Source organism: Nerophis ophidion, linkage group LG03 (assembly GCF_033978795.1).
Source record: "Nerophis ophidion isolate RoL-2023_Sa linkage group LG03, RoL_Noph_v1.0, whole genome shotgun sequence".
Classification (NCBI taxonomy): domain Eukaryota; kingdom Metazoa; phylum Chordata; class Actinopteri; order Syngnathiformes; family Syngnathidae; genus Nerophis; species Nerophis ophidion.
This window is the reverse complement of record NC_084613.1, coordinates 17,344,130-17,357,066: the sequence shown is the minus strand read 5'-3', so window position 1 is coordinate 17,357,066 and position 12,937 is coordinate 17,344,130. Positions and strand designations below refer to the sequence as shown.

The window sequence follows — 12,937 nt, the reverse complement described above, 5'->3', positions numbered from 1 at the left end:
TTAGCTATGTTTTTAGCTAATTTTGTAGGTATACGCCTTTGTGTTAAATATTTTGTTACTTCACAAATGATACCTGTTAGTATGCTAATTATGTTTTTTAAGCAAATTTTGTAGGTGTACGCCTCTGCATCAAATATTTTGTTACTTGACGAACGATACCTGTTAGTATGCTATCCTTCTTTAGCTAATTTTGTAGGCTTTAAACCATAGCGTTAAATATTTTGTTACTTCACGAATGACACATGTTAGTATGCTAGCTTTTTTTTCTAGCTGATTTTGTTGGCTTAAACCTCAGTGTCAAATAGTTATTTTACGAATGATACCTGTTAGTATGCTAGCTATATTTTTTAGCAAATTTTTTAGGTATACGCCTTTGCCTTAAATATTTTATTACTTCACGAATGATACCTGTTAGTATGTTAGCTATGTTTTTTAGCTAATTTTGTAGGTATACACCTTTGTGTTAAATATTTTGTTACTTCACGAATGGTACTGGTAGCATGCTAGCTATATTTGTCAGCTATTTTTGACATCTTTGCGTTAAATATTTTGTTACCTCACGAATGATACCTGTTAGTATGCTAGCTATGTTTTTTAGCTCATTTTGTAGGTATACACCTTTGCGTTAAATAATTTGTTACTTGATGAATGTTAACTGTTAGTACGGTAGCTTTTTTTTAGGTAATTTTGTTGGTATTTACCTCAGCGTCAAATATTTTGTTACTTGACGAATAATACCTGTTTGTATGCTAGCTATATTTTTTAGCTAATTTTGTAGGTATATGCCTTTGCCTTAAATATTTTGTTACTTTACGAATGGTACCTGTTAGTATGATAGCTATTTTTTAGCTAATTTTGTAGGAATACACTTCTGCGTTAAATATTTTTTTACTTGACGAATAATACCTGTTAGTATGCTAGCTATATTTTTTAGCAAATTTTGTAGGTATACACCTTTTGATTTAGATATTTTGGTACTTGACGAATGATACTTGTTAGCATGCTCTCCATTTTTTTACTTAATTTTGTAGGCTTCAAACCTCAGCATCAAATATTTTGTTACTTGATGATTGATACCCGTTAGTATGCTAGCAATGTTTTTTAGCTAATTTTCTAGATATACACCTTTGCGTTAAATATTTTGCTACTTGACGAATGATACCTGTTAGTATGCTATCTTTTTTTAGCTAATTTTGTCGGCGTTAAACCATAGCGTTGACTATTTTGTTACTTCACCAATGACACCTGTTAGTATGCTAGCTTTTTTTTCTAGCTAATTTTTTAGTCTTAAACCTCAGCGTCAAATAGTTTATTTCACGAATAATACCTGTTAGTATGCTAGCTATATTTTTTAGCAAATTTTTTAGGTATACGCCTTTGCCGTAAATATTTTATTACTTCACGAATGATACTTGTTAGTATGTTAGCTATGTTTTTTTAGCTAATTTTGTAGGTATATGCCTTTGTGTTAAATATTTTGTTACTTCACAAATGGTACTGTTAGTATGCTAGCTATATTTTTTAGCAAATTTTTTAGGTATACGCCTTTGCCGTAAATATGTTATTACTTCACGAATGATACTTGTTAGTATGTTAGCTATATTTTTTAGCTAATTTTGTAGGTATACGCCTTTGTGTTAAATATTTTGTTACTTTACGAATGGTACCTGTTAGTATGATATCTATTTTTTAGCTAATTTTGTAGGAATACACTTCTGCGTTAAATATTTTGTTACTTGACGTTAAACCATAGCGCTGAATATTTTCTTACTTCACGAATGACACCTGTTAGTATGCTAGCTTTTTTTTCTAGCTAAATTTGTAGGCTTAAACCTCAGCGTCAATTAGTTTGTTATTTCACGAATGATACCTGTTAGTATGCTAGCTATGTATTTTATCCAATTTTGTAGGTATACACCTTTGCCTTAAATATTTTATTACTTCACGAATGATACCTGTTAGTATGTTAGCTATGTTTTTAGCTAATTTTGTAGGTATACGCCTTTGTGTTAAATATTTTGTTACTTCACAAATGATACCTGTTAGTATGCTAATTATGTTTTTTAAGCAAATTTTGTAGGTGTACGCCTCTGCATCAAATATTTTGTTACTTGACGAACGATACCTGTTAGTATGCTATCCTTCTTTAGCTAATTTTGTAGGCTTTAAACCATAGCGTTAAATATTTTGTTACTTCACGAATGACACATGTTAGTATGCTAGCTTTTTTTTCTAGCTGATTTTGTTGGCTTAAACCTCAGTGTCAAATAGTTATTTTACGAATGATACCTGTTAGTATGCTAGCTATATTTTTTAGCAAATTTTTTAGGTATACGCCTTTGCCTTAAATATTTTATTACTTCACGAATGATACCTGTTAGTATGTTAGCTATGTTTTTTAGCAATTTTTGTAGGTATACACCTTTGTGTTAAATATTTTGTTACTTCATGAATGGTACTGGTAGCATGCTAGCTATATTTGTCAGCTATTTTTGACATCTTTGCGTTAAATATTTTGTTACCTCACGAATGATACCTGTTAGTATGCTAGCTATGTTTTTTAGCTCATTTTGTAGGTATACACATTTGCGTTAAATAATTTGTTACTTGATGAATGTTAACTGTTAGTATGGTAGCTTTTTTTTAGGTAATTTTGTTGGTATTTACCTCAGCGTCAAATATTTTGTTACTTGACGAATAATACCTGTTTGTATGCTAGCTTTATTTTTTAGCTAATTTTGTAGGTATATGCCTTTGCCTTAAATATTTTGTTACTTTACGAATGGTACCTGTTAGTATGATAGCTATTTTTTAGCTAATTTTGTAGGAATACACTTCTGCGTTAAATATTTTTTTACTTGACGAATAATACCTGTTAGTATGCTAGCTATATTTTTTAGCAAATTTTGTAGGTATACACCTTTTGATTTAGATATTTTGGTACTTGACGAATGATACTTGTTAGCATGCTCTCCATTTTTTTACTTAATTTTGTAGGCTTCAAACCTCAGCATCAAATATTTTGTTACTTGATGATTGATACCCGTTAGTATGCTAGCAATGTTTTTTAGCTAATTTTCTAGGTATACACCTTTGCGTTAAATATTTTGCTACTTGACGAATGATACCTGTTAGTATGCTATCTTTTTTTAGCTAATTTTGTCGGCGTTAAACCATAGCGTTGACTATTTTGTTACTTCACCAATGACACCTGTTAGTATGCTAGCTTTTTTTTCTAGCTAATTTTTTAGGCTTAAACCTCAGCGTCAAATAGTTTATTTCACGAATAATACCTGTTAGTATGCTAGCTATATTTTTTAGCAAATTTTTTAGGTATACGCCTTTGCCGTAAATATTTTATTACTTCACGAATGATACTTGTTAGTATGTTAGCTATGTTTTTTTAGCTAATTTTGTAGGTATATGCCTTTGTGTTAAATATTTTGTTACTTCACAAATGGTACTGTTAGTATGCTAGCTATATTTTTTAGCAAATTTTTTAGGTATACGCCTTTGCCGTAAATATGTTATTACTTCACGAATGATACTTGTTAGTATGTTAGCTATATTTTTTAGCTAATTTTGTAGGTATACGCCTTTGTGTTAAATATTTTGTTACTTTACGAATGGTACCTGTTAGTATGATATCTATTTTTTAGCTAATTTTGTAGGAATACACTTCTGCGTTAAATATTTTGTTACTTGACGTTAAACCATAGCGCTGAATATTTTCTTACTTCACGAATGACACCTGTTAGTATGCTAGCTTTTTTTTCTAGCTAAATTTGTAGGCTTAAACCTCAGCGTCAATTAGTTTGTTATTTCACGAATGATACCTGTTAGTATGCTAGCTATGTATTTTATCCAATTTTGTAGGTATGCACCTTTGCTTTAAATATTTTGTTACTTGACGAATGACACCTGTTAGCATGTTAGCTTTTTTTTTAGCTAATTCTGTAGGCATTTACCTTTAGAGTCAAATATCTTCTTACTTGACGAAAGATACCTGTTAGTGTTCTGGCTTTTTTTTAGCTACTTTTATGGGTATATGCCTTAGCATCAAATATTTCGGTAGTTGACGAATGATACCTGTTAGTATGCTAGCTATGTTTTTCAGCTAATTTTGCAGGTATGCACCTCAGCATCAAATATTTTGTTACTTGACGAATGATACCTGTTAGTATGCTAGCTTTTTTTTAAGCTAATGTTGTAGGCTTAAACTTCAGTGTCAAATAGTTTGTTACTACACGAAGGATACCTCTTAGTATGCTAACTATATATTTTTAGCTAATTTTGTAAGTATTTACCTCAGCATCAAATAATTTGTACTTGACGAATGATACCTGTTAGTATGCTAGCTATGTTTTTCAGCTAATTTTGTAGGTATACACCTTTGCGGTAAATATTTTGTTACTTGGCAAATGATATCCATTAGTATGCTAACTATATTTTTTAGCTGATTTTGTAGGTATACACCTTTGCGTTAAATTCTTTTGGTACTTCATACACTTCAGTCAAATATTTTGTTACTTGACGAATGATATCTATTAGTATGCCAATGGGTTAGTATGCTAGCTTTTTTTTTAATTAGCTAATTTTATCGGTACATACATTAGTATCAAATCTTTTGTTACTTGTTGAATGATACCAATTAGTATGCTAACGTTAGTATGCTATGTTTTTTCTGTACATTTTTAGGTATACACCTCAGCTTCCAATAATTTTTTACTTGACGAGAAAAACCTGTTAGCATGCTACATTTTTTCTGAGCTACGTTTGTTAGCATACACCTCAGTCAGATATTTTGTTACTTGACGAATGATGTCTATTGGTATGCTCGTTTTGTTTTAGCTAATTTGATCGGTATACACATTAGCATCAAATCTTTTGTTACTTTTTGAATGATACCTATTAGTATGCTAAAGTAAGTATGCTAGTTTTTTTTTGGTTAACTTTGCAGGTATACACTAACGTCAAATATTTTGTTGACGAGAAAAACCTGTTAGTGTGCTAACTTTTTTTTTAGTTAATTTTGTTGGCATACACCTCAGTGTCAAATATTTTGTTACTTGACGAATGATATCTATTAGTATGCAAGCTTTTTTTTTTAGCTAATTTTATCAGTACACACATTAGCATTAAATCTTTTGTTAGTTGTTGAATGATACCTATTAGTATGATGAGGTTAGTATGCTAGTTTTTTTTGTAGTAATTTTTTAGGTATACATTTTAGCATCAAATATTTTGTTACTTGACGAGAAAAACCTTTTAGCATGCTAACTTTTTTTTAGCTAGTTTTGTTGGCATACACCTCAGTGAAATATTTTGTTACTTGACGAATGATATCTATTAGTATGCTAATATTAGTATGCTAGCTTTTTTTTTTAGCTAATTTTATCGGTATACACATTAGCATCATATCTTTTGTTGCTTGTTGAATACCTATTAGTATGCTAATGTTGGTATGCTAGTTTTTTTTGGGGTAACTTTGCAGATATACACCTGATTGTCAAATATTTTGTTATTGGATGAGAAAAATCTGTTAGCATGTTAACTTTTTTTTTTTTAGCTAATTTTGTTGGTAGACACCTCAGTCAAATATTTTGTTGCTTGGCAAATGATGCCTGTCACTATGCTAACGTTAGTATGCTATCTTTTTTAGCTGATTTCGAAGGCATACACCTCAGTCATATATTGACTGAGGTGAGACATGCTAATGTTGTCATGCTAGCATTTTAAATGAACTTTTCAGGTACACACACTTCAGAGAAATATGTTTTGGTACTTGTTACAGTTAGCTAAATAGCATGCTAACATAAGCATGCTAGCTTTTTTCTATTTATTTATCTAAGCTAATTTAAACAGGGTGCCTTCGTAGTCGTTATGACCGTTCGCATTCCAATAAAGTATTGTTACGTATTAAGTACAATACTTGCAGTCTTAACACTTTTTAGGGCACAACAAAAGTCTAGACAGCATTGATGGATGGGATTGTATCTTTAAAAATTGTAATATTTAAACAAAAAAGTACCAAAAATTGTTACTCAGTCGTGGATCTTCTTCCCTAAAGGTTCTCTGGCACGGCTGCCTTCGAAGATCACCACCCTGAAACTGGCCAACAACTGTTTCCCTTGTGTTCCTGAGTCCATTCTGGAGCTGCCAAAGTGAGTGTTCTTTGGTCCCGGGTCCACTTCTGAACGCGTACCCGTTCGTAAGAGCCCCCGCCTTTCCCGACAGTCTGAGATCCGTGGACATGAGGACCAACGGCATCACCGTCCTTCCCGGCCCCGGCTTGTGGGCGTCCGGCAACCTGAGAGAGTTGATGTTCAGTCAGAACCACATCGGCGTTCTGGACCTGAACGGACCTGTGCACAGATGGGCCCGTCTGGAGAAGCTCCACCTGAGCAACAACAAGCTCGCGGAGGTGAGCTGACTTTTGTGTTGAATTATACAGACAATACATCAATCAAAAACAAAGTGCACAATTGTTAGCATTCTAACATTAGCATGATAGTGTTTTTTTGGGGGGGCAAATTTTCCAGGTCCACACCTCAGCGTAAAAATTTTGCTCCATCGTATCTTGCTAACATTAGTAGACTATCTTTTTAGATAATATTTTAGGTATACACCGTGTTCATATTTTGGTACTGGATGTATGCTAATGTTAGCATGCTAGTAATTTTTTGTTGTTGCAAATTTTGCACTGTCAACTATTTAGTTACTTGTTGAATGCTACCTGTTTTCATGCTAAAATTAGTTGGCAAGCGTTTTAGCTAATTTAATAGGTATACACCGGTGTCATATTTTGGTATGCAAACGTTAGCATGCTAGCATTTAAAAAAAAAAAAATTATAATTGTTTCAGGTATACGTTGCAGACACCCGCGGAACAATTCTTAGTATTCTAATATTAGCACAATAGCTTTTTCTTTTTTATTATTTTAATTTTTAATTTTTTTATTTTTTATTTTGCAGATAAATATTTTGTTACTTTTTGAATGCTATATGTTAGCATGCTAACGTTAGTAGGCTAGCTTTTTAGATAATGTTATAGGTATACACCGGAGTTATATTTTGTATGCTAATGTTAGCATGCCAGCTTTTTTTTTTTTTATTTAAACATTTTTCAGGTACACATCGCAGACATTTGCGGCACAATCCTTAGCATTCTAATATTAGCATGCTAGTAATTTTTTCAAATTTATTTTGCAGAATGGCACCTCAGCGTCAACTATTTTTTTACCTGTTGAATACTACCTGTTATCATGCAAACATTATTAGGCTAGCGTTCTAGGTAATTTAAGAGGTAAACGCCAGTGTCATATTTTGTCATATTCTATCGTTAGCCTGCTTGCATTTTTTTTTTTTTACAATTATTTTAATCCATACTTCGCAGACACCAGCGGCACAATTCTTAGCATTTTAATATTAGCACAATAGGTGTGTTTTTTTCAAATTTTGCAGATATGCACTTCAGCGTCAAATCTTTTATTACTTTTTGAATGCTACATGTTAACATGTTAACGTTAGTAGGCTAGCTGTTTAGATAATGTTATAGGTATACACCAGTGTTATATTTTGTTGGCTAATGTTAGCATGCTAGCTTTATTAATTTATCTCTTAAAAAAAAAATTCAGGTATGCAATGCAGACAACTGCGGCACAATCCTTAGTATTCTAATACTAGCATGATAGCTCATTTTTATTCAAATTTTGCAGGTATGCACCTCGGTGTCGACTATTGTGTTACTTGTTATAATGCCAGCTTTATTAGGCAAGCGTTTTAGGTAATTTAATAGGTATACACTAGTGTCATATTTTGGTACTTGATGTATGCCAACGTTAGCATGCTTGCATTTTTTTTTTTTTTTTTTACAATTGTTTTCAGGTATTCATTGCAGACACCCGCGGCACAATTCTTAACATTCTAATATTAGCACAATAGCTTTTTTTTTCTTCAAATTTTGCAGGTATGCACTTCAGCGTCAAATATTTTGTTACTTCTTCTACCTGTTAGCGTGCCAATGTTAGTAGGTTAGATGTTTAGCAAATTTTATAGGTATGCGCTAGTGTCTTATTTTGGTACATGATGTATGCTAATGTTAGCATGCTATAATTTTTTTTTTACACATCTTTCAGGTAAACATTGCAAACACTTGCGGCACAATGGTTAGCATTTTAATATTAGCATGATGGCCCCTTTCTGTTTGTTAATTTTACAGGTACACACCTCAGCGTCAAATATTTTGTTACTTAACAAATGCTACCTTTTTAGCATGTTAACAATAGTAGGCAAATTTTTTTAGAACATTTTATAAGTATACTCCAGTGTCATATTTTGGTCCCTGATGCTAACTTAGCATGCTAGCATATTTTTTTTTTTTGCACATTTTTTGGTTTATATCGCAAACGCCCATGGCATAATCGTTCGCATTTTAATATTAGCATGACAGCTTCTTTTTTTTGCTAATTTTGCAGGTGTACACTTCAACGTCAAATATTTTGATACTTGACGAATGCTACCTAATAGCATGCTAATGTTGGTAGAGTAGCTTTTTAGCAAATATTATAGGTACTGTAGACCTCAGTGTCACATTTTAATACTTGATGTGTGCTAACGTTAGCATGCTAACCTTCTTTTTGCACATCGTTCAGATAAACACCACCGTGGCATAATGGTTGGCATTCTAGTATTAGCCTGATAGCTCTTTTTTGTGCTAATTTTACAGGTCTACACCTCAACATCAAATATTTTGTTACTTTACGAACGCTACCTAATAGCATGCTAATGTTAGTAGGCTAGTTTTAAAAAAAAAAATGTTATTGGCATTCACCAAAGTCATTTTTGGATACTTTAGCATGCTACCATTTTTAAAAAAAATTTCAGAGAAATGTATTTATCTACTTAATGTACAAACACCGTTTCTAAATGAGTTGGGAAATTGCGTTTTATGTAAATATAAACGGAATACAATGATTTGCAAATCCTTTTCAACCCATATTCAGTTGAATGCACTACAAAGACAAGATATTTGATGTTCAAACTCATAAACTTTATTTTTTTTGCAAATAATAATTAACTTAGAATTTCATGGCTGCAACACGTGCCAAAGTAGTTGGGAAAGGGCATGTTCACCATTGTGTTACATCACCTTTTCTTTTAACAACACTCAATAAACGTTTGGGAACTGAGAAAAAACTAATTGTTGAAGCTTTGAAAGTGGAATTATTTCTCATTCTTGTTTTATGTAGAGCTTCGGTCGTTCAACAGTCCGGGGTCTCCGCTGTCATATTTTACGCTTCATAATGCGCCACACATTTTCGATGGGAGACAGGTCTGGACTGTAGGCGGGCTAGGAAAGTACCCGCACTCTTTTACTACGAAACCACGCTGTTGTAACACATGGCTTGGAATAGTCTTGCTGAAATAAGCAGGGGTGTCCATGATAACGTTCCTTGGATGACAACGTATGTTGCTCCAAAACCTGTATGGACCATTCGTGCCTTCACAGATGTGTAAGTTATCCATGCCTTGGGCACTAATACACCCCCATACCATCACAGATGCTGGCTTTTGAACTTTGCGCCTATAACAATCCGGATGGTTATTTTCCTCTTTGTTCCGGAGGACACCACGTCCACAGTTTCCAAATATAATTTGAAATGTGGACTCGTCAGACCACAGAACACTTTTCCACTTTGCATCAGTCCATCTTAGATGAGCTCAGGCCCAGCGAAGCCAGCGGCGTTCCTTGGTGTTGTTGATAAATGGGTTTGGCTTTGCACAGCAGAGTTTTAACTTGCACTTACAGATGTAGCGACCAACTGTAGTTGCTGACATTGGTTTTATGAAGTGTTCCTGAGCCCATGTGGTGATATCCTTTGCACAATGTCGATTTTTGATGCAGTACCGCCTAAAGGGTTCAAAGGTCTGTAATATCATTGCTTACGTGCAGTGATTTCTCCAGATTCTCTGAACCTTTTGATGATTTTCAGGACCGTAGATGGTAAAATCCATAAATTCCTTGCAATAGCTCGTTGAGAAATGTTGTTCTAAAATTGTTCGACAATTTGCTTACAAATTGGTGACCCTCACTCCATCCTTGTTTGTGAATTACTTAGTATTTCATGGAAGCTGCTTTTATACCCAATCATGGCACCCACCTGTTCCCAATTAGCCTGCACACCTGTGGGATGTTCCAAATAAGTGTATGATGAGCATTCTTCAACTTTATCAGTACTTATTGCCACCTTTCCCAACTTCTTTGTCACGTGTCGCTGGCATCAAATTTTAAAGTTAATAAATATTTGCCAAAAACAAAATGTTTATCAGTTTGAACATAACATTTGTTGTCTTTGTAGCATATTTAACTGAATATGGGTTCAAAATGATTTGCAAATCATTGTATTCTGTTTATATTTACATCTAACACAATTTCCCAACTCATAAGAAAACAGGGTTTGTATGTAATAGGTAGCAATGTCATATATTTTAGTATTTCACCAATGCTAACTGTAGGCATGATATTGTTAGCATGTTAGCATAGTACTGTTAGCATGCTTGCTTTATTAGCTTGTTTTGCTTATATTTTTTGTTACTTGATGCTACTTGGACAGCGTACTAACTTTTAGCATTCCAGTTTGGCTTTAGCATTTACAAGAAATTTCTACTGAAATTTGATACAATTTTACATACTGTACTGGATTTAAAGGTAAAAACTACTACTTGTGACAGGGTGTGTTTGCTTGGTTGGTTCAGCTCCCTCCACAGGTGGGTCTGTTAGAGGGTCTCACTTCCTTGGACGTGAGCCGCAACGCCGGCCTGCGCTCCTTCCCGGACGAGATGGGCCGGCTGGGCCGACTGTGGGATCTCCCTCTGGACGGTCTCCGGCTGCAGCTGGACCTCAAACTGATCGGTACCAAGACCAAAGACATCGTCAGGTCAGCAGCTCAGAACCCCGGTGTGACCGAGGTCTAGAATACACCCTCCCCCCTTTCCTGGCAGGTTCCTGCAGCAGCGCCTTAAGAAGGCGGTGCCGTACTACCGCATGAAGCTCATGGTGGTGGGGCACACCGGTAGCGGGAAGACAAGTCTGGTCCAGCAGTTAATGAAGACCAAGGGCAGGCGGGCCGGCGCCGGACGAGCCCGGGCGGGCGTGGAGGTCCGCGACTGGACCATCAAGGAGCGCGACAAGAAGAAGATGGTGCTGAGCGTGTGGGACTTCTCAGGTGGGTATGGTGCAAAGGTCTCTCCAGGACCTGGTCAACGGGTGTTTTTGTGACTCCGCCCCCCTCTAGGCGGTGAGGAGCTGAGTGGCTCGCAGGCTCACTTCCTGTCGTCCAGAGCGCTCTACCTGGTGGTGCACGACCTGAGCAAAGGAGTCGAGCAGGTGGACGCGCTTAAACCGTGGCTCTTCAACATCAAGGTGCGTTTCATGACGCTCCCTTTCTTCTTCTCTTTCAGCCATTTAGCATTTAGCACAGGGGTGTCAAACGTACGGCCGATCCGGCCCGCGAACAGTTTTATCCAGCTATAATAATTGGTCGTCATTTTTGAATGAAATAAACTGCTGTTCTAAATGTGTCCACTGGATGTCGCAAAAGCAATTTTTTTGTATCTTTGTAGATGATGCTACATATTAGGGTTGTGAACGATAAACCGATGCGACCGAGTATTCGTTTCAACATGTGAGCGATTAGGCTGCATCGGTAGCAGATTCCTCAATCGATGCGAATACTCCATGAATTCCTAGCTGAATCGGTTATAGAGTCATGGATCGGTTATCGTGAGACTTTGCATGGGTTGGTTAGATTACAATATGCGCCAGCGTCTCTAAAACAACACGAGAGCTGAAGCTACTCGCCAAACGCGGTAGCTGCCTAGCTGGTATTAGCATGAGTGATAAACAAGGGACAACACGGAAAATGAAGGAGGAGAACGAAAGCGTCAGTCTGACAGAAGATGATAGTGGGCTGAGAAAGATTTTCAACGTATCGGGCAGACAGAAATCCAAAGTGTGGAAAGTATTTGGGTTTTATAAGAATTAAAGGGAAGCTCGACAGGAGCCATGCTATTTGTAAATTGTGTCGAGCATCGTTGACGTACACTAGCAGCACTACAAATCTCGACCAGCATGCAAAGAGGAAACACGGCCAAGAGTACGGTGAGTTAAAGCTCCTTGCCACATTTTGAGATGTGTTATAGGTGTGTAACTTGTTTACATTGTAATGTTGCACCTGCTACCATGAATTGATTAACGTGGACCCCGACTTAAACAAGTTGAAAAACTTATTCGGGTGTTACCATTTAGTGGTCAATTGTACGGAATATGTACTGTACAGTGCAATCTACTAATAAAAATATCAATCAATCAATCAATCAATACCTATATTGTTCAAAACACTATAAGATCAGGTTGAAATATTGAATCTTTGTTACCTACCTCTAGTGTTCAAAATACTATATGCTCAGGTTTAAATATTGAATCTTTGTTACCTACCTCTAGTGTTCAAAACATTATATGCTCAGATTGAAATATTGAATCTTTGTTACCTACCTCTAGTGTTCAAAACACTATATGCTCAGGTTGAAATATTGAATCTTTGTTACCTACCTCTAGTGTTCAAAACATTATATGCTCAGATTGAAATATTGAATCTTTGTTACCTACCTCTAGTGTTCAAAACACTATATGCTCAGATTGAAATATTGAATCTTTGTTACCTACCTATATTGTTCAAAACACTATAAGATCAGGTTGAAATATTGAATCTTTGTTACCTACCTCTAGTGTTCAAAACACTATATGCTCAGGTTGAAATATTGAATCTTTGTTACCTACCTCTAGTGTTCAAAACATTATATGCTCAGATTGAAATATTGAATCTTTGTTACCTACCTCTAGTGTTCAAAACACTATATGCTCAGATTGAAATATT

The 12,937-nt window shown here is 35.2% G+C and overlaps 1 protein-coding gene across 2 annotated transcripts in view; it reads left to right on the top strand.

Annotated features, from left to right (window-relative positions):
* lrrk2 (leucine-rich repeat kinase 2) overlaps window positions 1-12,937 on the top strand; it is a 129,416-nt gene that overhangs the window by 69,906 nt on the left and 46,573 nt on the right. For both annotated transcript variants that reach the window (XR_009806050.1, XM_061894436.1), the window contains exons 25-29: window positions 6,071-6,164; window positions 6,238-6,424; window positions 10,758-10,939; window positions 11,004-11,227; window positions 11,297-11,424. Coding sequence is in view for 1 of the 2 variants with exons in the window: in XM_061894436.1 (XP_061750420.1) it covers window positions 6,071-6,164; window positions 6,238-6,424; window positions 10,758-10,939; window positions 11,004-11,227; window positions 11,297-11,424 (815 nt within the window). In the remaining variant the exon portion in view is untranslated. The remainder of the gene's footprint in view (window positions 1-6,070; window positions 6,165-6,237; window positions 6,425-10,757; window positions 10,940-11,003; window positions 11,228-11,296; window positions 11,425-12,937) is intronic.